The 23,110-nt window shown below is 40.8% G+C and overlaps 1 protein-coding gene and 1 long non-coding RNA gene across 3 annotated transcripts in view; one reads left to right on the top strand and one right to left on the bottom strand.

The window, feature by feature from the left end:
* Positions 1–23,110, top strand: part of ccdc125 (coiled-coil domain containing 125) — a 44,718-nt gene that overhangs the window by 13,369 nt on the left and 8,239 nt on the right. For both annotated transcript variants that reach the window (XM_073067436.1, XM_073067427.1), the window contains exons 3-10: positions 1,774–1,832; positions 4,042–4,128; positions 8,352–8,429; positions 11,887–11,972; positions 12,689–12,771; positions 15,670–15,785; positions 20,555–20,662; positions 22,870–23,044. In XM_073067436.1, coding sequence (XP_072923537.1) covers positions 1,774–1,832; positions 4,042–4,128; positions 8,352–8,429; positions 11,887–11,972; positions 12,689–12,771; positions 15,670–15,785; positions 20,555–20,662; positions 22,870–23,044 — 792 coding nt within the window. The remainder of the gene's footprint in view (positions 1–1,773; positions 1,833–4,041; positions 4,129–8,351; positions 8,430–11,886; positions 11,973–12,688; positions 12,772–15,669; positions 15,786–20,554; positions 20,663–22,869; positions 23,045–23,110) is intronic.
* LOC140739288 (uncharacterized) overlaps positions 941–23,110 on the bottom strand; it is a 40,462-nt gene continuing 18,292 nt past the window's right edge. The window contains exons 2-3 of the long non-coding RNA XR_012101594.1: positions 15,277–15,440; positions 941–2,010 (exon numbers count right to left, since the gene is read on the bottom strand). This is a non-coding gene — a long non-coding RNA (uncharacterized lncRNA). The remainder of the gene's footprint in view (positions 2,011–15,276; positions 15,441–23,110) is intronic.

Here is a 23,110-nt window from a genome sequence, read left to right as displayed (position 1 = left end):
TTTTATGCTGGAATTTCTTTGTTTTGAAGGATAAATGCATAACAGCACAGTGCTTACTGTGGTGGAAAAGGCAACATTTGCACATCAAGTTAATTGAGTAAAATCAATATTGCTTACAGTTCTTTCCTCTGGCTGTCAGTTTAAATTTACAGATCTTGAAAGTTAGGAGCAAAAAAGGAAATTAAGCAGGACTTACTCATCTAAGAAATAATAATAATAAAATGTGTCACAATTAACGTACTGAAGCCTGAAGAGTAAATGAATGAAAGCTGAACAAGATAGAGCAGAGATTATTACACAATCACCAGTACCTGAGCTAGATCCCAGTTGAGTCACTTGGGGAATATACTTTCAAGCAGCCCAGCCGACACTCAGTGGCCACTTTATTAGGTACCCCTGCTTGTTAATGCAAATATCTAATCAGCCAATCATGTGGTGGCAACTCAATGAATAAAAGCCTGCAGACATCGTCAAGAGGTTCAGTTGTTGTTCAGACCAAACATCAGAATGGGGAAGAAATGTGATCTCATTTACTTTGACCATGGAATGAATAATTGTTGGTGCCAGATGGTGTGGTTTGAGTATCTCAGAAACTGCTGATTTCCTGGGATTTTCATGCACCACAGTCTTGAGAGTTCACAGAGAATGGTGTGAAAAACAAAGAAAGCATCCAGCGAGCGGCAGTTCGGTGGGAACCCTTGTTAATGAAATAGGTCAGTGGAGAACAGCCAGACTGGTTCAAGCTGACAGGAAGGTGACAGTACTCAAATAACTGTGTATTACAACAGGGGTGAGTGGAAGAGCCTCTCTAAATGCACAACATGTAAAACCTTGAAGTGGATTGGCTATAGCAGCAAAAGACCACAAACATACACTCAGTGGCCACTTTATTACGTAAGGAGGTACCTAATAAAGTGGCCACTGAATGTAATTTGTCCACATTAGTGCTTTTCCCAACATTTTTCATGATAAATGTGTACCTCCACAGATCCTGCCTAATCTGCTGAGTTCTTCCAGGATTTGTGGGTATTGCTCCTTATTCTGGTTTGCACCCCCTTCCTTTCTCGTTCTGATGAGGGTTCTCAGCCCAAAACATCGACTATTTGTTTTTCTCCAGAGATGCTGCCTGACCTGCTGAGCTCCTCCAGCTTTCTGTATGTGCTTCTCTGGATATCCAGCATCTGCAGAATCTCTTGAGTTAATGTGCAATGCTATATTTAAAAAAAAGTTTTTCTGACTTCTCTGCTCATAATTTGATTTCTTATTATGTGACTCCTTTACTCAATTTGTCTGCTTCAGGGAAAATGTGCTGGCCTTTCCTCGTCCCAAGTAGAGTATGAATTTGTGTATTGGCAAATAACCATTTTGTAATTGTTTTTTAAAAGATCATTAATTGACAATGGTATAAAACTTAGTTCTGCAAAACTTTTGCGTTTGTAAGCTTGTTTATAATTTGAAAATCACTTTAAAATTAACCATGAACAAACTTATACTTGTATATAGCCTTTTGTAATTTCCAGAGTTACCCAAAGTGTTTCACAGCTAAATAATTTTAGAAATGTCGTAAATGTTTAGCACGGGAAGTGACCCAGGTAACCGGTGATAGTGAGGTTCCTTTAACAAAAGGTTAATAAGTGACCAAATTGTTTGCTTTAGAGGGAAATGGTGAACAGGATCTGAAGTGTTTATTTAGATAAAGTTGATTTGTTTTATTACTAGTTTAACAGTGTACTACACCTTGATTGTTTTCTAAATCGTGTTCTGCCATTGTAGGCGTAGATGTTGAAATGTCGAATGAAGAACTAAAACTGAGGCTGCAGGAAGTTATGCAGGTGAGGTCTCATTCGCGAATGGAAATTCCTTTCAGTGGTAACTTGTATTTGCAATTGCTTCATTTCGACCAAAGTTCACTGGGACATTGTCGCAGGTATTTACTTACTGTCCATTATGCTGCTGGTGCATAGGGCTGCAATGAAGGTCCTCCATCTCTGTCTGTATAAAATTGCAGGGCTATGAAAGAAGGAAGGATTAGATTGATGTTAGAGTAGGTTATACGTTCGGCACAACATTGTGGGCTGAAGGACCTGTACTGTGCTGTAATGTTCTATGTTCTACATGTCAGTGATAATAAACCTGATTCGGGCTTTTTTTTTAACTTATCCCATTCCCAAACCCTTTCACTTCACACCATTATCTCTTTTGACATTTAAGTTCCCTACAACAATTCTTTTGGATTAAGAGCCTGATATCAGTGGGATGGAAGCTGTCCTTAAGCCTGGAAGCATGTGCTTTAAAGTTTTTGTTTCATCTGCCCAATGGGAGAGGGGTGAACAGAGAATGTCTGGATGCATGGGGTCTTTGATTATGTTGGCTGCTTTACTGAGGCGGCGAGACGTGTAGACAGAGTCCGTGGAGGAGTGGCTGGTTTCTGTGATGTGTTGAGCTGTTCCGAAATACGTAGTTAAACCTGTGAAGTGCACTGAAGATGGAAACTGCAAGTGAAATTAATTAATACAAAAAGCACATTTTAAGCCAGTAACATAAATATTAAATTTCTCCATCTTGTTTTTCAGCCTTTTCGGGCTTAAGACCAATTTTTACAAAGTACAGAGGAGAAATCAATTGTCCATGTAAAGAGGTCATGAAGTGTTGAGCTTGGTTTCTGTCAGAGTCTAACCTAAAATTATCTACCCTGAGGCCACAGAAATACTGTTTAATTAAATGGTGAAGTGTAAATAATTATTCCGGATTTCTATCATACTACTTTTTTGTGTTCAAAACACACAGAGAAAATCATACCAATTCATCCTCTTTTAAATAGTTTGAAGTTTTTCCAGTGATATTAATGAGATCTTTAAGACCATTCGGCAATAATATTGATTGTTATTTAAAGTATTTGTACACAAACACCATTGGATATTTCATTGTAACATTTAATAGTTGATCTTCTTCGCTCATCACCCTTACTGTGGCATATGCTGTTGACAGCAGCTCGCCAGATTCCTCTGTCCTGGGCTAGTCTTTCAGATTCTCCCTGGGTATAGCCCATCTTTGAAGATCATTTCTCTCCCAGGGATGAGATCTTTGGAACTTCTGTTGGTAATTCTGTGGCTCTGGGTTTTTAAGGGATGCAGTTGCTAGCCCTGTGCCCAAGCCTCCTCCTTTTGCAGCCAGGCTTGGAACCAGCCATGGTGGAATTAACATTTAATGGCACATAAAAGAATCATTTTTATGGCTGAGTATACACTCTCCATTCTAAGAAATATTGGTAAAGCATCATTACAGCTCCATTACTCAACTGTGAGTTGGATCATTTGTTTTACTCTTGTGATGAGGATTTCCAAAAGGTTAATTTGCAAGTTGAGTCAGTGGTGAGGAAGGCAAATGTGATGTTAACATTCATTTCAAGAGGACTAGAATATAAAAGCAAGGATGTAATGCTGAGACTTTGTCAAGTACTGGTGAAGCCTCATTCAGAGTATTGTGAGCAGTTATGGGCCCCTTATTTGAGAAAGGATATGCTGAACCTGGAGAGGGTTCAAAGGAGGTTCACAAAAATGATTCTGGGATTGACTGGTTTGTCATATGAAGAATGTTTCATGGCTCTGGGCCTATATTCACTAGAATTCAGAAGAATGAGAGGTGACCTCATTGAAACCTATCGAATGGTAAAAGGCCTTGCTAGAGTGGATGTGGAGAGGATGTTTCCTATGGTGGGAGAGTCTAAGACCAGAGAACACAGCCTCAGAATAGAGGGGCATCCTTTTAGAACAGAGGTGAGGATGAATTTCTTTAGCCAGAGAGTGGTGAATCTGTGGAATTTTTTGCCACAGGGAGCTGTGGAAGCCAAGTCTTTATGTATATTTAAGGCAGAGGTTGATAAATTCTTGATTGGTTTACCGGGAGAAGGCAAGAGATTGGGGCTGACAGGAAAAATGGATCAGCCATAATGGAATGGTGGAGCAGACTCGATGGGCCAAATGGCCTAATTCTGCTCCTATATCTTATGGGCTTGTGAATTGAAATCTTTTTTCCCCCCAGGAAGCAGAATTTCTACGATCTGAGCTTGAAGTAACACAACAGCAACTCGAAGGGAAGTATAAAGCCTTAAAAATCCTTCAGAGCATGGTGAGCCCCACGGTGATGTTATTATTTCCCATTGAATATTGTTCCAAATATTGTTGATGAACTTCCACTGAGTTGTTGGTGCTCGCACAGTGTAGAGGAGAGCCCAGAGTGAGTGCACACTCTCAGGGCACAGCGAGTAGCTCAGGAAAAGCTGGCTGCAACGAGGAAAACATCGACTGAAGGTCGACTGTTTATTCCCTTCTGTAGACACTGCCAGACCTCCCGAGCTCCCCAAGCATCTTGTGTGTCTTGCAACACACACAAAATGCTGGTGGAATGCAGCAGGCCAGGCAGCATCTATAGGGAGAAGCACTGTCGACATTTCGGGCCGAGACAGTGCTTCTCCCTGTAGATGCTGCTGGGCCTGCTGCGTTCCACCAGCATTTTGTGTGTGTTGCTTGAATTTCCAGCATCTGCAGATTTCCTCGTGTTTGCTTGTGTGTCTGTGGTGAACTACATATACCTGTCGGGACACGCCCCCCCTGCTGACTGCTCCTGTGGCTCCTCCCACAGACCCCTGTATAAAGGCGATTGGAGGCACTGCTCCTCCCTCAGTCTCCAGGATGTTATGTGATGGTCTCTTGCTGCTGACAGTGCTCTCTTCCAGCTAATAAAAGCCTATCTCGGTCCCAAGGGTGACCTGCAGGCTAGTGGAGGGAATGAGTGCCTTACAACTCCTATGGTAGAAATGTATCTCCACTCTGCCACTCCTTTGCATAGTAATGTATTTACTTACTAGAGTTACAGTGCAGATAAGGCCCTTCTGGCTCTTTGAGCTGTGCCACCCCTGCAACCCACTGATTTAACCCTATCCTAATCATGGGACAATTTACAATGACCAGTTAACGTTCTCACTGGTATGTCTTTGGACTGTGGGAGGAACCTGGAGCACCCACGGGAAGCCCACACATTCTCAGGGAGGATGTACAGATTCCTTACAGATGACATCAGAATTGAATTCCAAACTCTGACGCTCCGAGAGGTGATAGTGTCGTGCTAACTACCACGACGCCCAAGTACATCTGCACCAGTATATGTATGCCCCGGTGTAATGAAACACTTACAGCAGCAACATAGAGCATCAAATACCCAGTATTTACAAGAAAAACCTAAACCTAAGTTCTACACAATTTTTACAAGATCACATTGAAAGAAAGGGCAAACATTACTGGGAAGCTGAAAACATTCCACTTTTAAAAATTTTTCATGTTGTGGATGTGACTAAATGTCTGTTTCAGGTTTTTTTTCCTTTTTGTGGTTCAACTGCCATTTTTATAATAATTGTTCATTTTCAACTTTATCCTGCATGCTGTTACACACATTCCTTGTACTTTCTACCCTGTCCCTCCCTTGCAACTTAACACAGTTGTTCCCTCATTTCTCAGTCTTGTTTAAGGGGCCTTGATCCAAATGGTGGCTGTATCGCTCCCCACTGTGGGCGCTTGAGCAGATTACGTGTGCCTGTACTCTGAAATCAGCCTCTCATTCTCTGTGTTTCATGGGATGCTTGGTTATTTTCATATCCAGGGTGAGGCCCCTTGTGCTCTGAAACTATTTGCATACCTGGCCACGTTTGCTTTAATTTGGTTCGTGCTTATTTCACTCTGTCCTATGTCCTGTGGGGTACCCCAGCTGGGTCTCTTGTCAGTTGAAGATATCGTATTGCTGTGTTATGGGAAGGGCTGTCCCATAGATAAATCAATAGACGAAATAAATCAAAAACATTAGGAGTTTGAGGAGATGTGATTTATCAACAAAGTCTACAGAAAATTTCTAAAATGTGCCGTAGATGGCATTCTGACTGGCTGCATCACTGTCCGCTATGGAGGGGCCAATGCACAGGATCAGAAAAAGCTGCAGAGGATAGTAGGCCCTGGCAGATCCATCATGAGCACTAGCTTCCAAACAACTGAGTACATCTTCAAAAGGTGATGCCCCAAGAAGTTGGCATCCGTCGTGGACAGCCTTCATCCCCCCGAACACGTCAGGGAGGAGGTAGAGGAGCCTAGAGATGCACACTCAACATTTTAGGAACAACTTCTTCCCCTCTGATATCAGATTTTACTGTGGGTAAACAGCCTGGCAGCGTGCCTGTGCTGTGGGTGATCATCTCAATGAGGCAGTGAACGAACAAAAGCCTAACCTAGTGAAGGAAGTTGTTTCAAAAGCAAAGGATTTCTATTTCTTCACCATTGCAGTGTTTTATGTTTTTTCTAATGGTACAGCATCAACACTCTTCATTGGCATATTGTAGATAAATTATGGAAATGCATAAAGACTTTGTAACTGAATTTTTTTGAGGTTGGATTCTTTAATGTATAGAAGTATTTGCAGGTTCAATACAACTTGTGAGTGAAGAAGGCAAATGCAATGTTAGCACTAATTTCAAGAGGACTAGAATATAAAAGCAAGGATGTAATGTTGAGACTTTATAAAGCACTGGTGAGGCCTCATTTTAAGTATTATGAGCAGTTTTGGGCCCCTTATCTTTGGAAGGATGTGCTGAGACTGGAGAGGATTCAAAGGAGGTTCACAAAAATGATTCCAGGATTGAATGGCTGGTCATATGAAGAGTGTTTGATGGCTCAGGCCCTTTATTCGCTAGAATGCTGAAGAGTGAGGGGTGGCATAATTGAAACCTATCGAACGTTGAAAGGCCTTGATGGAGTGGATGTGGAGAGGATGCTTGTTATGGTGGGAGAGTCTAAGACCACAGCTTCAGAATAGAGGAGTATCCTTTTAGAAGGGAAATGAAGAGGAATTTCTCAAGTCTGAGAGTGGTGAATCTGTGGAATTCATTGCCACTGGCAGCTGTGGAGGCCAAGTCTGTATATATATTTAAGGCAGAGGCTGATAGATTCTTGATTGGTCTGAAGGTATACGGGAAGAAGGCAGGAGATGGGGGCTGAGGGGAAAAATGGATCAGCCATGATGAAATAGCTGAATAGACTCAATGGGCCAAGTGGCCTAATTCTGCTATTATATCTTATGGTCTTAAAAGGAAAGACTTAACAGTGGCATAGTAGTTAGGATCCAGAGGTCTCTGCTTCAGCTCAGTGTAAATGTTCAAAGAATTAAATCAGCATTTCTCCCTCTTTAACAATCGCTTCCCTGGATCTGCTGCTCGGCTGTGGAAAAACATAGGTTCACTTTTCTCCTTCGGAAAAGGAACCTGCAGTCTCAACACAATCTGCCCTACGACCGAATTTTAACTGTCCCGTTGGTGCAGGGCAGTTCAGAATCCAGTTTATTATGGAGAAATTTGTTGTTTGATGGCCACAATACAGTACAGTACATAGAATTTACTATAAATTGCAATAAGAATATATAAAAAGAATAAATAGTACAGAAAGTGAGCAAAATAGTGAGGTAGTGTTCATGGACTGTTCAGAAATCTGATGGTGGTGGAGAAGAAGCTGTTCCTGAGTCGCTGAGTGTGGGTCTTCAGCTCCTGTACCTCTTCCCTGATGGTAGCAATGAGAAGAACCATCAGGCTCTCGAACCTGAGCAAATAACTTCACTCATTCTAAAACTAAACAGGTTCCACAACCTATCAACTCACTTTCAAGGACTCTACAATTCATGTTCTCATTATTTATTGCTTATTTTTTATACTTTTGTGTCTTTTCCTCTTTTTGTATTTGCACTTTTTGTTTTCTTTTGCACGTTGGTTGTTTCTCCGTCTTTGTTGTGTGAGGCTTTTCATTGGTTCTATTGCGTGTTTTTTTTTGTTCTTACTGTGAAAACCTCCAAGAAAATGAATCTCAGGGTAGTATATGGTGACATATACGTATGTAATTTTATAATAAATTTGCTTTGAACTTAGAAGAGAGCGTGTCTTGGATGGTGAGGGTCGTTAATGATGGGTGCTGGCTTCTTGAAGATGTCCTTGATGCTGGAGAGGCTAGTGTCCATGCTGGAGTGGGCTGAGCCTACAACCAATCTTTTTGCGATCCTGTGCATTGGAGCCTCCACACCAGGCGGTGATGCAATCAGTCAAAATGCTCTCCAATAGGAACTTCCTACAGTCTTCAATGACATACCTGAACAATAAATGCAGACGTTTCCAGTGACATTCACCTCTTGGGAACAAATTGTTCCCCCACATTATTATGATGTGAAATTTATTGTTATTAAGTTTTTAAGTGCTTTAATTTTTCAAAAAGTAGAAAGTAATAAGCAGTTTACGGTGTATGTTCTGACAGTTTACTCTCCTTAACCAGGCAATGTTAGATAAAGCCACAGTTCATACAAAAACTTTGCTGCAAAAAACAGGAGAACGAAACAAGATTTTGGAAAAGGTATGCATATGTGAATGTTTTTTTGTTCTCTCATGGTAAAATCATTTCAACAAGGATAACTGTCTTTATATCGCTATTGGGCGGTTTTGAATCGGAGCAGCTTGCAGATAACAAACATTGAGCTGAACTGGATATGCCCGGACTCTTTCACTGTTGTATTTTGTATTCTGTGTCTTTGCTCTTTTTTTTGCCACCCTTTGCACAAATTATTTTGGCACATCGGGGGAGGGGGTGATGTTTTGCTTTGAACAGGTTCCACGGTTTTTGTTGTTTTGTGGGGAAGGCGAATCTCAAGGTTGTAAACTGCATTCTTTGATAATAAATGTACTTTGAATCAGTGAGCCTTTGGTACACTATTATAATGGCAATACTCATATGTCAAACAGATTCAAAGGAATCAATATGGTAGCTAGCTTTGATTTTGAAATTGTTATATTCTAAATAATCTAGACAACATTGTTTCTTCTGTTACAAATCTTTCTTGTGGTCTGTTTGCTTTTCTATTTATCGTGGGTATGCTCAGTGATTAAGAATTCAGTAATGCATCAGATGTTATCCCCAAAGTACATCCCAGTCCCATTTGGTTGGCCTTGAGTATTGGAAGTGATACAATTGGGGGAAAATAATAATATGCTGTCTATGTCTCTGCATTAGATCAGAAGTTAGTGTCATCCTTTCACTCACTTAGAACTAATTTAGTTAAGATGACACAATTCAAACCTATTGACTGTAAAACTTTAGAAGAAATTGCACTACACCTGAAATCTTCCTCCTGTTCCCTTAACAGTTTACCTACAACCTTTCTTTAAAATGTTTTTAATTGCATGGCACTTGACATTGTGCAAATAGTCAACACTTCTCCTCTAACAGGCTGCTTCCCAAAAGCCCTGAAAACTGCAGTTAATAAGCCTCTTTTAAAAAATAATAACTTGGATGCCTCAGTAATTAATAACTACAGGCCTTTATCAAACTTACCATGTTTAAGTAAAATCTTTGAAAAGATTGTTTATCAGCAACTTAATAGCTTTTTTGGCACTGAGCAACTGTATGGATGTTTTCCAGTCTGGATTTCAACAACACTGAGACTGCTCTAGTAAAGAACAGTCATTTAAACAACATCCGTTCATTTCAGTTTTGGTTTTACTGGATCTTAGATTTTGACACAGTTGACCATGGCATATTACTGGACAGACGGGAAAACTGGGTGGGACTTTCCGGGACAGTCCTAAAGGAATCGAATTTTGTTTTGATTGGTAGCTGTGTGTGTGTGACTGAACTGAAATGACATGCCTCGAGGGTCCATACTAGGGCCTCTTCTGTTTAACATATACGGTACATGCTTCCTCTAGCTCAAATCATGGTAGGCAACAAAATATCTTATCTTAATTATGTGGATGACACTCAGATTTATATAACAGTTTCATCAAGTGACTGTGGTCCCATACAATCACTAAAAAATTGTATCGAATAAATCACTGATTGGATGAGCCAAAATGTTCTCCAGTTAAACAAAGAGAAGACTGAAATAGTTGTTTTTGGTGCCAAAAGGAACACTTAGAATTACAGTCCACAAACCAAATCAGAAACCCTAGTGTTGTGATGGACTCCGACTTAAATTTTAACAGCCACATTAAAACAATTGCAAAGTCAGCCTACTACCATCTTAAAAATATAGTGAGAGTTAAAGGGTTTATGTCTCTGCAAGATCTAGAAAAACTCGAACATGCATTTATTGTTAGTCGGCTTGACTACTGTAATGGCATTTCCACAGGTCTCTGTAAAAAATCCCTCAGTCAGCTGCAGCTCATTCAGAACGCTGCTGCCAGAGTCCTTGCTAAGATCAAGAAATTAGAGCACATCACTCCAGTTCTCAGATCACTACACTGGCTTTCTGTCCATCAGAGGATTGACTTTAAAATACTATTCCTGGTTTATAAAGCACTGAATGGTCTAGAGCCAAAATGCATGCTGCATTATGAACCCTCCTGAGCTCTCAGGTCGACTGGGGCAGGTCTGCTTGCTGTCCCCAGCATCAAAGCTAAACATGGTGAAACAGCTTTTAGTTTCTATGTTCCACATATCTGGAATAACCTTCCAAGAGAATCTAAAGTCTGCCCATTTTAAAGCTCTTTTAAATCGAGGCTTAAGACACTTCTTTTCGCTGTAGCTTTTAATTAGAATCTCCTGCACTGGGACTTCTATTTATCATATCTATTTTTGTGTGATTTTATTCTCATATATATTGTCTGAAATTTGATATTTGATTTTAATATCTTGTTCTATGTAAAGCACTTTGAATTGCCTTGTGTTTGAAAAGTGCTATGCAAATAAACTTGCTTGCTTGCTATGCAGAAAGAAATGATTTGGTGTTAAGAAAAGGATAGAAAAAGGTTCATTAGTAACTTCCAAAAGGGATTTTGAATAAGAAACAAAGAGGAGAATCTGGCAATTTTCAGGACTAGGACCTCGGGATCAATAAATTATGTCTGTCTGTCTAACACAAAAGTGTCGGTTAACTCTTTCCTGTCCTTGTCCTAGAGGTTGGGTGAGACTAAAACTAGAGGTCATGGGTTAAGGGTGAAGGGTGAAATGGTTAAGAGGAACATGATTCACTCAGGGTGGTGAGAGTGTGGACCGAGCTGCAGGCTGAAGTGGGATGCAGGTTCGATTTCAACATTGAAGAGAAGTTTGGATAAGTATATGGATCTATGGTCCAGGTGTGGGTCGATGGGGCTGGAATAGTTTGGCATGGACTAAATAGGCCAAAAAGCCTGTTTCTGTGCTGCAGTGTTCCATGATTCTATAATTAAATACTGTGGCTTTGTTAGAGACCTGATATTAGCACAATTAAGTTTTTTTTTGGCTTCTTCTTATACTGTCTCACTGTCACATCCTGCAGACTAAACAAATCTGTAGTTAACTCGTTGAAGAGATCAACCATGGGAAAATAAAGGTTTTCTTTCTTGTGGAAGAAGATCAAGTTATTGATTGTAGCATATCAAAACTTAGAGTCCTGTTTCTCCTTAATATTAGATAACAATCAAAAATACACTCTCTTCAATCTGAGATATGACACAAGTTTTAATGGCTAAAATCAACTATGTAAACTGTGACTTCCTCAATGTACAGTTTATCTTACTCATTAGTTTGTTTGGAGTTGTTCCAATGCTCTCTTCTATTTGTTGGATAGCATTTTTCTCATTTCAAAATTCATTTAATTTTGTTGGAATCTATGTTGTGTTTAATAATAGTAGATACTATCTCAGCATTTATTGGCTGGGAAAGTAAAGATAATTCAAGTCATCTGCTTGTATGTAACATCCCTGATGGTCCAGAAAGAGGGTTGAATTAGGGGCAAGTTTTGAAAGAGGATATAAAGGTTTTGGAAAGTGATGTACAATATAGTACAGTATATTTTAGATAGACATAACACCTGACTTATTTTTCTTTGTTCCAGGAAGTGAATATATTACAGTGGGAAAATGACTTCAAACAAGATAAATTTAAACATTTGGAACAATTCTGGATTGAAAGAATTGAAAGGTTAGCAGATTTGTTATGAATAGAGGGTAATTTCGTTGTTTTGTTGCCCCACAGTAAAAATAACTTTTTTGTCTGAAAGTGTTATCGAAGGCCAAGGCTAGAATGAATAGTATAAACTGATTTTATTCTCCGGCCTTCAGAGTGATACAAGCTTGATGGTGAGGCTTCTGCTTGTCTGCCTTGTTTCAGACAAAAAAGTTAAAACAAAGAAATGGTTATTTCTTTGTTTTGAGCAGATATGTTATCTGTGCCTGGGTGTCTCCTTCAAACTCTCTATCCTCAGATGCTCTAGCACTTTCATGCCCTGTACGTTCCTGGTTAGAGAGTATGGGTTTGGTTTGATTAGTATACTTGTTATTATTTATTTACTTATTTATTATTTGCACAATTTGTCTCCTTTTGCACACTGGTTTGTTTGTCTGTCTTTGTAGTGTGTGGTTTTTCATTAATTCTATTGTGTTTCTTTGTACTTATTGTAAATACCTGCAAGAAAAAGAATCTCACGATAGTATATGGTGATTATATACACACTTTGATAATAAATTTACTTAGACATAAGTTTATGATTACAGCAAGAATGAATAATTTAGTAGAGACAGAATCTGTAAATTTAAGTGTTCATTGATTCACAGTCATTGTCTCAATTTTGTAAATTCTATTTCCCTAGCAAGTGTTAATGTTGGGACACAACAAACTATTTCTCCTTTTCTTCATAGGATGTGCATTGAAAACACCGAACTTGCAAAAAAACTGGAAGAAAGAGATGCTGAGATTCGGGATCTCAAATCGGAAAATGCATGTACGTTGAGTGAGCTCTTGCAATGTTGTACAGTGAAGTTGCTTATCATTCCATCTATCTCTCCAGCCCCTTCCTCCCACTCCGAAACTCTAAAGGATGGCTGACGTGAATTCCTAGGTGCAGTGTTCTTGTACAAATCTTGGCAGTAAGCCCTGCAAGACATTTCTTGATGCCGTCAATATTCATGCAAATAGACTTGCATAAGGATTAGCTAACTTGCTATCTAAAGAAAGGTATCTCAAATATTTAGTAATTTCCTCATTCCTAATCCAGGAACATTGATGCCAAACATGGAGATCTTGCCACTGTTTCTGATGAAATAAGCCTATAGTTTATACTTAAAACATTTAGATATTGATGATTGAGTGGCTATATTGCTGACCCAGTGGGAAATCTCAAGGAAATCTTTTCCCAATATCATTCAGCCATCGATGTCAACATTCCTGTAAGCACGTGATTTGCCTCCAGTGTAATCATTGGTATCTCACACCAAATATTGGAGGAACTCAGCAGGTCAGGCAGCATCTATGGAGAGAAATCAACAGTTAACGTTTTGGGCCAAGATCCTTCATCAGGACTGGAAAGGAAGGGGGCAAATCCAGAATAAGAAGGTTGGGGAGGGGAGGAGCACAAGATGATAGGTGATTGGTGAAACCAGGTGGGTGGGTGAAACATAGAAACCCTACAGCACAATACAGGCCCTTCAGCCCACAAAGCTGTGCCGAACATGTCCTTACCTTAGAACTACCTATTTTTCTAAGATCCGTGTATCCATCCAGGAGTCTCTTAAAAGACCCTATCGGTTCCGCCTCCACCACTGCTGCTGGCAGCCCATTCCACGCACTCACCACTCTCTGTGTAAAAAAAATTTACCCCTGACATCTCCTTGTACCTACTTCTAAGCACCAAGAAACGTAGAAACATAGAAAACCTACAGCACAATACAGGCCCTTCAGCCCACAAAGCTGTGCCAAACATGTCCCTGCCTAAGAAATTACTAGGCTTACCCATAACCCTCTATTTTACTGAGCTTCATGTACCTATCTAAAAGTCTCTTAAAAGACCCTATCGTATCCGCCTCCACCACTGTAGCCGGCAGCCCATTGCACGCACTCACCACTCTCTGAGTAAAAGAAACTTACCCCTGACATCTCCTCTGTACCTACTCCCCAGCACCTTAAACCTGTGTCCTCTTGTGACAACCATTTCAGCCCTGGGAAAAAGCCTCTGACTATCCACACGATCAATGCCCCTCATCATCTTGTGCACCTCTCATCCTCCGTCGTTCCAAGGAGAAAAGGCCAAGTTCACTCAACCTGTTCTTATAAGGCATGCTCCCCAATCCAGGCAACATCCTTGTAAATCTCCTCTGCACCCTTTCTATGGCTTCCACATCCTTCCTGTAGTGAGGCGACCAGAACTGAGCACAGTACTCCAAGTGGGGTCTGACCAGGGTCCTATATAGCTGTAACATTACCTCCTGGCTCCTAAGTTCAATTCCACGATTGATGAAGGCCAATACACCATACGCCTTCTTAACCACAGAGTTAACCTGCGCAGCTGCTTTGAGCGTCCTATGGACTCGGACCCCAAGATCCCTCTGATCCTCCACACTGACAAGAGTCTTACCATTAATACTATATTATGCCATCATATTTGACCTACCAAAATGAACCACTTCACAAGAGAGGGGGATGAAGTAAGAAGCCGGGAAGGGATAGCTGGAAGATGAAAAGGGCTGAAGAAGAAGGAATATAATTGACAGTGGATGATGGAAAAAGGGGAAAAGGGAGCACCAGAGGGAGGTGATGGGCAGGTGAGATGAGAGAGGGTGAGAGGGGGAATGGAAGAAGAAAGGAGAAAGGGGTGGGGAGAAAGTTCTGAGAATTAGGCAGATTAGTGTACAAGGCTACCCGGACAGCATATGACGTGTTGTCCTCCAACTTGCTTCTGTCCCCTTCCTTTCCATCCCTGGTGAAGGATTTTGGCCTTGAAATGTCAACTACTTATTCTCCTTCATAGATGCTGCCTTACTTGCTGAGTTCCTGCAGTATTTTGTGTGGGTGTTGCTCTGTCGTATCTCCTGTATTTATAAATCTTTACTCTGCCTGGTTTGGGAAATGACAGACCTCATTTATTCACAGTGCAGTCAGAGAGGTGACACCACAACACAGGGCTTGGCACAATGCTTTACAATACCAGCGACCTGGGTTCAATTCTAGCGGCTGTCTGTAATGAGTTTGTATGTTCTCCCCATATCCGTGTGGGTTTCCTCCGGGTTCTCTGGTTTCCCTCCCACAGTCCAAAACTGTACCATTTGATAGTTTAATTGGGTATTGCAAACTCTCCCGTGATTAGGCTAGGATTAAATCGGAGGCTGCTGGGTGGCATGGGTCGAAGAGCCAGAAGGGCCTAATCTGTGCTGTATCTCAATGAACAGATAAGTAAATCTTTTGCTATTTAAAGAGACAACATTCGAAGCGAAGTGTTAACTGTGGCTGAGACCTGTGATTTCCTGCAGTGTGGAGACCCAGTTACGCGGTGTACGATTCTTAGTCAGACGTGTCTCAGCGTTGTTCTGGAAAGCCTCTGCAATACCCTTGCCACTCTGTACAAAATACCACCTCTGCTGGGGGCACATCTTCACCAGTTTGTCAGCCCCCTGGCACCTGAATGAAGGAAACACTTTGTTAATGCTGTGAAGAAATATCTTAGGCTACCATCTGTACAAATTGATATCTTTAGTTTAAAATCCATTATTTCCCTAAATTATTAGTGTGATGAGTAAGGATACGTTGTAATGATAGATTCGGAAACATTAACTTGCAACTAATTTTCTAAATTCAGTTTTCTTTGGTGCCTTTCACGATTATTTACGATCTGTTCAATGTTTCTCAGTATTGACCCAGCAATGCTCCGAACTGTTATCGATGGTCAACGTACCAGATCAACATGCATTTGAAAAAACAATGCCCAGAAACATCAATGGCTTTACTGAGATCACAGCTTTAGAGGTAAAACTATTACATTTTAGGTATTTTATGCTGTTTATCATCAGTTTTTGTTTTATATTTAGATGTAAACCAATATTTAATGCTCAGTACTGGGGGATCTAATTGAAACCTATCGAATATTAAAAAGCCTACATAGAGGGGACGTGGAGAGGATGTTTCCTATAGTGGGGGAGTCTAGGACCAGAAGGTACAGCCTCAGATACAAGAACATCCCTTTAGGACAGAGATGAGGAGGAATTTCTTTAGTTAGAGGGTGGTGAATCTGTGGAATTCATTGGCCCAGACAGCTGTGGAGGCCAAGTCTTTGGGTACCTTCAAAGCACAGGTTGATCAGTTCTTCACTAGGCAGGGTGTCAAAGGTTGTGGGGAGAAGGCAGAAGGAAAGGGTTGAGAGGGATAATAAATCAGCCATGAGCAAATGGTGGAGCAGACTCAATAAGCCAAATGGCCTAATTCTGCTGCTTTGTCTTATACCTTATGGTCTAAAACCTGGCAGGTTTTTTTTGAGAAGTGTGGCAATAGATTTCTGAAATCTTTTGCTGATTACATCCTTGTAGTGTTCTCGCACAGGTGTAAAAGAACTCTGAACTAAACACCAAGCATAAACCAATCAATGAGGCGGTCCCAGTAAGATTAACCGTTTACTGTTCACTCTTCCATATTAACATATAGTGAAAACTGTTGATAAAACAATACAAAATATACAGTATTTGTTTCCTTCTTGGCATCACATTTACATCATAAATACTTGCAAAAGTTAAACTACAATAACTATATTACATTAAAGTGCAACATACAGTCAGAATCTATCTACGCCATCGACTGGCTTTAAATACATTTCATCACAAACTATCCGCAACTCTTTAAATAACAAAAAACATAAACTTTATCAATCATCATTACTTTTAACAGAATCAGCGTTAACATTTTTAATTCAACATATCGATTATCTCATGAACTTACGGCATTGCTTCACTAATGTTTCTAGTGCGTAGAAAGAAAACTTTTCTCGCGCTGATCCTGCACACATAAGCCCCCCCCCCCTCCCGTTTCTCCAAACCAGTATTTTCCCACAAGACGCAGCGAAACCGGGTGTGACGTCATCGCATGCCGCGATATATCACAGACAACGAATTTACTTTAAACAATCTTAACTTTAACTAGAAAACGATAACAAACGAATTACTAAAGCGAAAATATAATAAACTAAACAAATGCCTTAAAGGCAACACAATCCTGATGCTTAAATTTACCTGTGTGGGCCTCACTTCCATTTCGAGTTTGCATTTAGAAACTACCTTGGACAAGTCTCGATGGCAATCGCTCCCCACTTCTGATAACCAGTTTAAGAACAACGGTATTGTGTGAGCCTGAATCCTAAACTACTGAAGAGTCAGGTTGATAAGTGATATGGACTAGAAGGAAGGAGGGGAAATGCATTAAAGATAAGAGAAAGCAAAAATCACTAATTTGTTAAATTTCCCATAAGATACAGGAACAGAGGGAGGCATTTCAGCCCATCAAGTCTGTTCCACCATTTGATCGTAGCTGGTATGTTTTCCCTCTCAACCCCATTCTCCTGCCTTCTTCCTGTAACATTTACACCCTTACTAAACAAGAACCTATCAAATTGGCTTTAAATATACCCAATGCGTTGGCCTCCACAGCAATGAGGTCACAGATTCACCATCCTCTGACTATAGAAATTTCTCCTAATTTCTGTCCTAAAGTGACTTTTTTTTCTTTTCTGAGGCTGAGCCCTCTGCTTCTAGACTTTCCCTCCTTGTTTCTCACTCTTGGTCTGAGATTGAAATTTTACCATGCTAAGGTCACATCTTCCTTGGGAACCCTTAACCACAAAATCATTCATTAATCACAAAAAAAAATTAAATGCCTACTTCCTGTGCTTACTGGTTTAAGAAACCAACTTGAATGCATTCCATAAATCACAGGAGGAGAATCAGGCTATTTGGTCATCGAATCCACTCCACATTCTGATCTTTTATCTCTCTCAACACTATCCTCCTGCCTTTGTCCTGTAACCTTTGATGCTTTGACTAACCAAGAACCTATCAATATTCACTTTAAGTATACTTAATGCTTGGTCTCCAAAGCCATCTGTGACAATGAATTCCACAGATTCACCACCTTCTGGCTTAAAAAATTCCTCCTCATCACTGTTCTAAATAGACAACCCTTTATTCTGAAGCTGTGCCCTCTGGTACTAGACTCACCCACCATAGGAAACATCCTTTCCACATCCACTCTATCTCGGCCTTTCAATATTCAATAGGTTACAATGTGATCTACCCCTTCTAAGCTCCAGCAAGTATAGGTCCAGAGCCATCAAGGGCTCCTCATGTGTTAACCCTTTCGTTCCCAAAATCATTCTAGTGAACCTCATCTGGACCCTTGCCAATGCCAGACATCCTTTCTTAGAAAAGGGGCCCGAAAGTGCTCACATTACTCCAAGTGTGGTCTGACCAATGACTTATAAAGCCTCAGTATAATGTCCATGATTTTATATCTTAGAGTCCTCTTGAAATGAACACTAACATTACATTTGCCTTTCTTACCACTGACTCAACCTGCATGTTAACCTTTAAGGAATCCTGCACAAGGACTCCTTTTGCACCTCTGATTTTTTAAATTTTCTCCCCATTGGAAAATAATGAACTCTTGCTAATTCAGTTTGTCCAGTTTATATCCTGTTTAAGGTTGGCTATGATTATACCCATCTAACAAACATACCTGATGTTAGAGTACTGATATACTACTCCGACTAGTGATTTCTTACCTTGACTATTTCTCATCTCCGCCCAAACTGAACCTTATGAACTTTCTACATCTCAACCTTCTGAAATTATAGTATGTCATCCCTTGTCACTTACTAACAGCGCTCTCCACCTAGTTCTTTCAAAATGTCAAAATACCAGCTGTGGCCACGAGTCTGATTACATCTATGTGTTTATATTTGTGTCTTGACTTACTAATCTTGTTACAAAAGCAGTACGCATTTGTATGAAGAGCCTATAGAACACAGTACAGACCCTTCAGCCTACAATGATATGCCAACCTTGTAACTCAGTCCAAGATCAATCTAATGCTTCCTTTCTACATAGCCCTCCATTTTTCTATCATCCATGTGCCTGTCTAAGAGTTTCTGAAATGTCCCTAATGTCCCTGCCTCTACCACCACCCCTTTAATTTTACATTATCACTTTCCCTGCTGGTGTGCTCAACGATCAGCCGTTTCCCAACACAGATCACCCCCAGGATATGGCATTGCTCCATTCTTGTGAACTATTTACAATCTGAACCATTCACTATTTGGAATTGCTGCCGCAATCTGAGTTCTCAGGTGCCAGAAGCCCCACCGTAAACCCATGCTACCAGTCCCCCAGGCGCTCGATAATATGTACAGGCCATGCACAATTTAGCTGTATGTAAACCAGGGAAGTTCAGTGTACTGTGATTGTTGTTCACCTGCTGTTGTTTTCTCCTTTCTCTTGTTAAGTACCAGCAGCAATAGATCCCAAACTGAGTCAGGTTTTAATGTTAAACCACTATTTATTAGTATCTACTCAAAAATATGGAAAATTAAACGAAATAAACAGAAGTTAACAGTGTTATGTGTGTGTGGCTCCCAAACTGTCAAGCTTAGGAACAGATCTTAAAGTCTTAAGATGGTAAACTAGAAAGTTCCAGTAATCCACGGAATAAGTGAGGGGAAGGACTGGTAAATCCATGTTAAAATGTAGAGCGGAGGCAATCACGTAGAATTCCACAGGTTCCACGCTGGGAAAACGAAGCAACAGTAGCCAAAGATCTTATCCATCGAGTCATCCCAAAATCCACGTAGAAATATCACAAGGTGACAGTCACGCATCCAATATGCACTGTGTGCTGTTAATCAACCCAATCCTTTGGGCATAGGAAAGTATCAGACTTTACCCATTATCACAGCAAGCTCTGGTCAGCAGCTTGTAGTCCAAAACTAACTAACTAACTTACTTTCTCCCTCTCCCCCTCCCCGAAAGTTCCAGCGGTCTGTCGCAGCTTGTTATACTGACATCATAGTCCTGCCTCATCCAGGCGTTTTAAAGTGACACCCACGGTAAACGAAACTGTGGTCACCTAACACTCTTTACTTTCCTTCAGCTGAACTGTTTTTTCTACTTCCTTCTGATTCTACCCTCGGGTTCCCATTCACTTACCTGACTGCTTGCCTTCTGTTGGCCAGGTGCAAGGTAAAGGCGACTAATCCCTTTGCATCTCAGAACTCTTAGAATTAATTAAATCTCTTATTACGGTGGCGGTGTGGTCTGGTGTATTTGCTCAATACCCAGCATTCACCAATCAGGGTTTGATTCCTGCCGCAGTCTGTAAGGAGTTTCTGCATTCTCCCCCGGACTGCGTGGCTTTCCTCTCAATGCTCTAGTTTCCTCCCACATTCCAAAGACACACTTAGGGTTACTAAGCTATGGGCGTGCCAGAAGAATGGTAACACTTGCCAGCTGTCTCCAGCACATCACCACTGATGCATTTCACAGTATGTTTCGATGTGTTGATGTATATGTAACAAATAAAGCTAACCTCTTAGTACACAAACCACTAACTTTGCACATTTGATGTTCCATCATTCTATTAACAAATCTGAGAAATGTTTTTTGGGATATAAACAACATTGATTAAATAAACAATTATTTAAGTGTAATGCAACAGTTCAGCTGACACTGCCATTGATTGAAATTGTTCTTCTTCTTCAGCTGGGGGTGCTCGGAGCCTGTCACTGTAAGGGTATCGGCGCGGAGCCTTGTGGTTGTGCCAGGATGGCAGCCGCTACCCGAAAGCAACTGTTGGCGCTGCAGCAGGAGGTGTGTTACTCACAAATATAATCTATAAGTTTTTAAGCTATGTCACTTTTTCACCATAATCGGCAACTGTGACCCTTGATGTTTATTGTGCAACGCACACAAAATGCTGGAAGTAGGTCAGATAGCATCTATGGAAATGAATATAGAGTCGAAGTCGATGAAAGGTCTCAGTCCAAAACGTTGACTGCCTATACCTGTCCGCAGATGCTGCCTGACCTGCTGAGTTCCACCAGCATTTTGTGTTGTGTTGCTCTGGATTTCCAGCATCGGCACAATCTCTTGTGTTTAAGATTGCCATTATAGACTGTAAGCATATACAGATTTATTGGTTTACTCTAGGCGTAAATTTTAAACAAAAATCTATACATTAAAATAAGATAGAAAATGTGGGCAGTACACAGTAGAGTAGGGGTTCTCAACCTGGGGTCCCCTTGCCCACTGGTATTGTCCATAGCATAAAAAGGTTGGGAACCCCTGCTTTAAAACTAGCAGGGAGTTAGATTCCTTGATATTTTGTGCTGCCATTCCCAGAGAAGCAAAGATGGGAGAAGCAAATTAAAGTCAAATCAAATTTATCATCAAAGTGCATATAAGTCACTGTATACAACCTTGGGATTCATTTACTTTCAGAAATTTACAGGAAACACAATAGAATTTATGAAAAACTATACATAAATGAAGTATAGGTAATAACAAATGTGCAAATAAAAAAAATTCTGAGGCCATGAATTGTAGTCTTTGAAAAAGCGTCTGTAGGTCATAGAATTTGTTCAGAATAGTGGTGAGTGAAGTTGTCCTGCCTTATGGTAGTAGTGAGAAGTGAGTATGTCCTCACAATGCATGGATTTGCTAACACTTAGCCAAAGTTACACTGGCACAAGCCCAGAGGAAATAGAGTCATAGGACACTATAGCACAGAACTAAATGGACTACAGCCCTTTGGCCCATCTAGTCTGTGTTAAACTATTAATCTGCCTAGTCCCGTTGACCTGCATGCAGACCATAGCCCTCCAGACACCTCCCATCCATGTATCTATACAAATTTCTCTTAAGTATTGAAATTGAACCCACATCCACAACTTCTGCTGGCAGCTCAAACTGCCTCTTATCACCCTGAGTGAAGACATTCCCCTTCGTGTTCCCCTTAAGCATTCTACCCTTAACCTATGACTTTGAGTGGACAAAGCCTGCGTTTACCCTAGCTATAATTTTGTATACCTCTATCAAATCTCCCGCCCCCCCCCCATTCTCCAATGTTCTGGGGAATAAAGTCCTAACCTATTCAACCTTTCCCTATAACTTACGTCCTCAAGTCCTGGAAACATCCTTGTAAATTTTAAACACAAAGTACACTGCAGATGCTGGGGTCAAAGCAACACGTACAACAAGCTGGAGGAACTCAGCAGGTCGGGCAGCATCCGTGGAAATGAGCAGTCAACGTTTCCGGCCAAGACCCTTTGTCAGGACTGAAGAGGGAGGGGGCAGGGGCCCTATAAAGAAGGTGGGGGGAGAAGGCTGGTAGGTGCCAGGTGAAAAACCAGTAAGGGGCAAGATCAAGAGGTGGGGGAGGGGAGGCAGGGAGGGTATAGGCAGGAAAGGTGAAGAAGGAATGTAAGGGGAAAGCACTATGGGTAGTAGAAGAAGGCAGAATCATGAGAGAGGTGATAGGCAGCTGGAGGAGGAGGCAGAGTGAAACTGAGATGGGGGAAGGGAGAGGGAGGGAATTACCGGAAGTTGGAGAATTCAATGTTCATGTAAATTTGCTCCTTAATGTTCTCTCTTGACTCATTATTATGTGTTGCAATGTACTGCTGCGATAAAACAACAAACTTCATGACATACCGTATGCCAGTGATATTAAAACTGATTATGATTTGGATTCTGAGAATTGTTAAAATAATATTCAGCTTAGCCTTAAAGGTGCATTGAAGCTATGACTTGTTAGACTAAGGCCTGAAATGTATGAGGAGCATTTGATGGCTCTGGGCCTGTACTCGTTGGAATTTAGAAGAATTCCTCCTCTTCTCTGTTCTAAAGGAATGTCCTAAGGCCTCTGTTCCTGAACTCACCCACCACTGGAAATCTCAACTGTCATTGATACATTGATCAGGAGAAAAGAGTTGGCAGCAGTTCGAGCTGTTGTAAGAATATATTAAAAAATAAGTCAACTAAGTTACTTTTTTTTGCATCTCATTGCAAACCATTAGATTGATCTTCAAAGAAAGCGTGAGGAAGAGGCACATCTTATGGCTGATGCATTTCGAAGTGCCTTTGAACATCAATTGAAAAGGACAAATGACCAAACTCAGCGACTTACTGAAGTAAGAAAACTGCATAGAAAATATCTGAAGAAAGGGCTCGTATGGACACCGTCCAAACAAGGTACATCTACAATGGGGATGTTGGGATGTTATTGGGGCCCCGCCCTCTCCCCACCCCTTATTCTGG

The sequence above is a fragment of the Hemitrygon akajei genome, chromosome 2, assembly GCF_048418815.1.
Source record: "Hemitrygon akajei chromosome 2, sHemAka1.3, whole genome shotgun sequence".
Taxonomy (NCBI): domain Eukaryota; kingdom Metazoa; phylum Chordata; class Chondrichthyes; order Myliobatiformes; family Dasyatidae; genus Hemitrygon; species Hemitrygon akajei.
The sequence above is the reverse complement of the archived record's forward strand: the minus strand, read 5'-3'. Positions and strand labels throughout refer to the sequence as shown.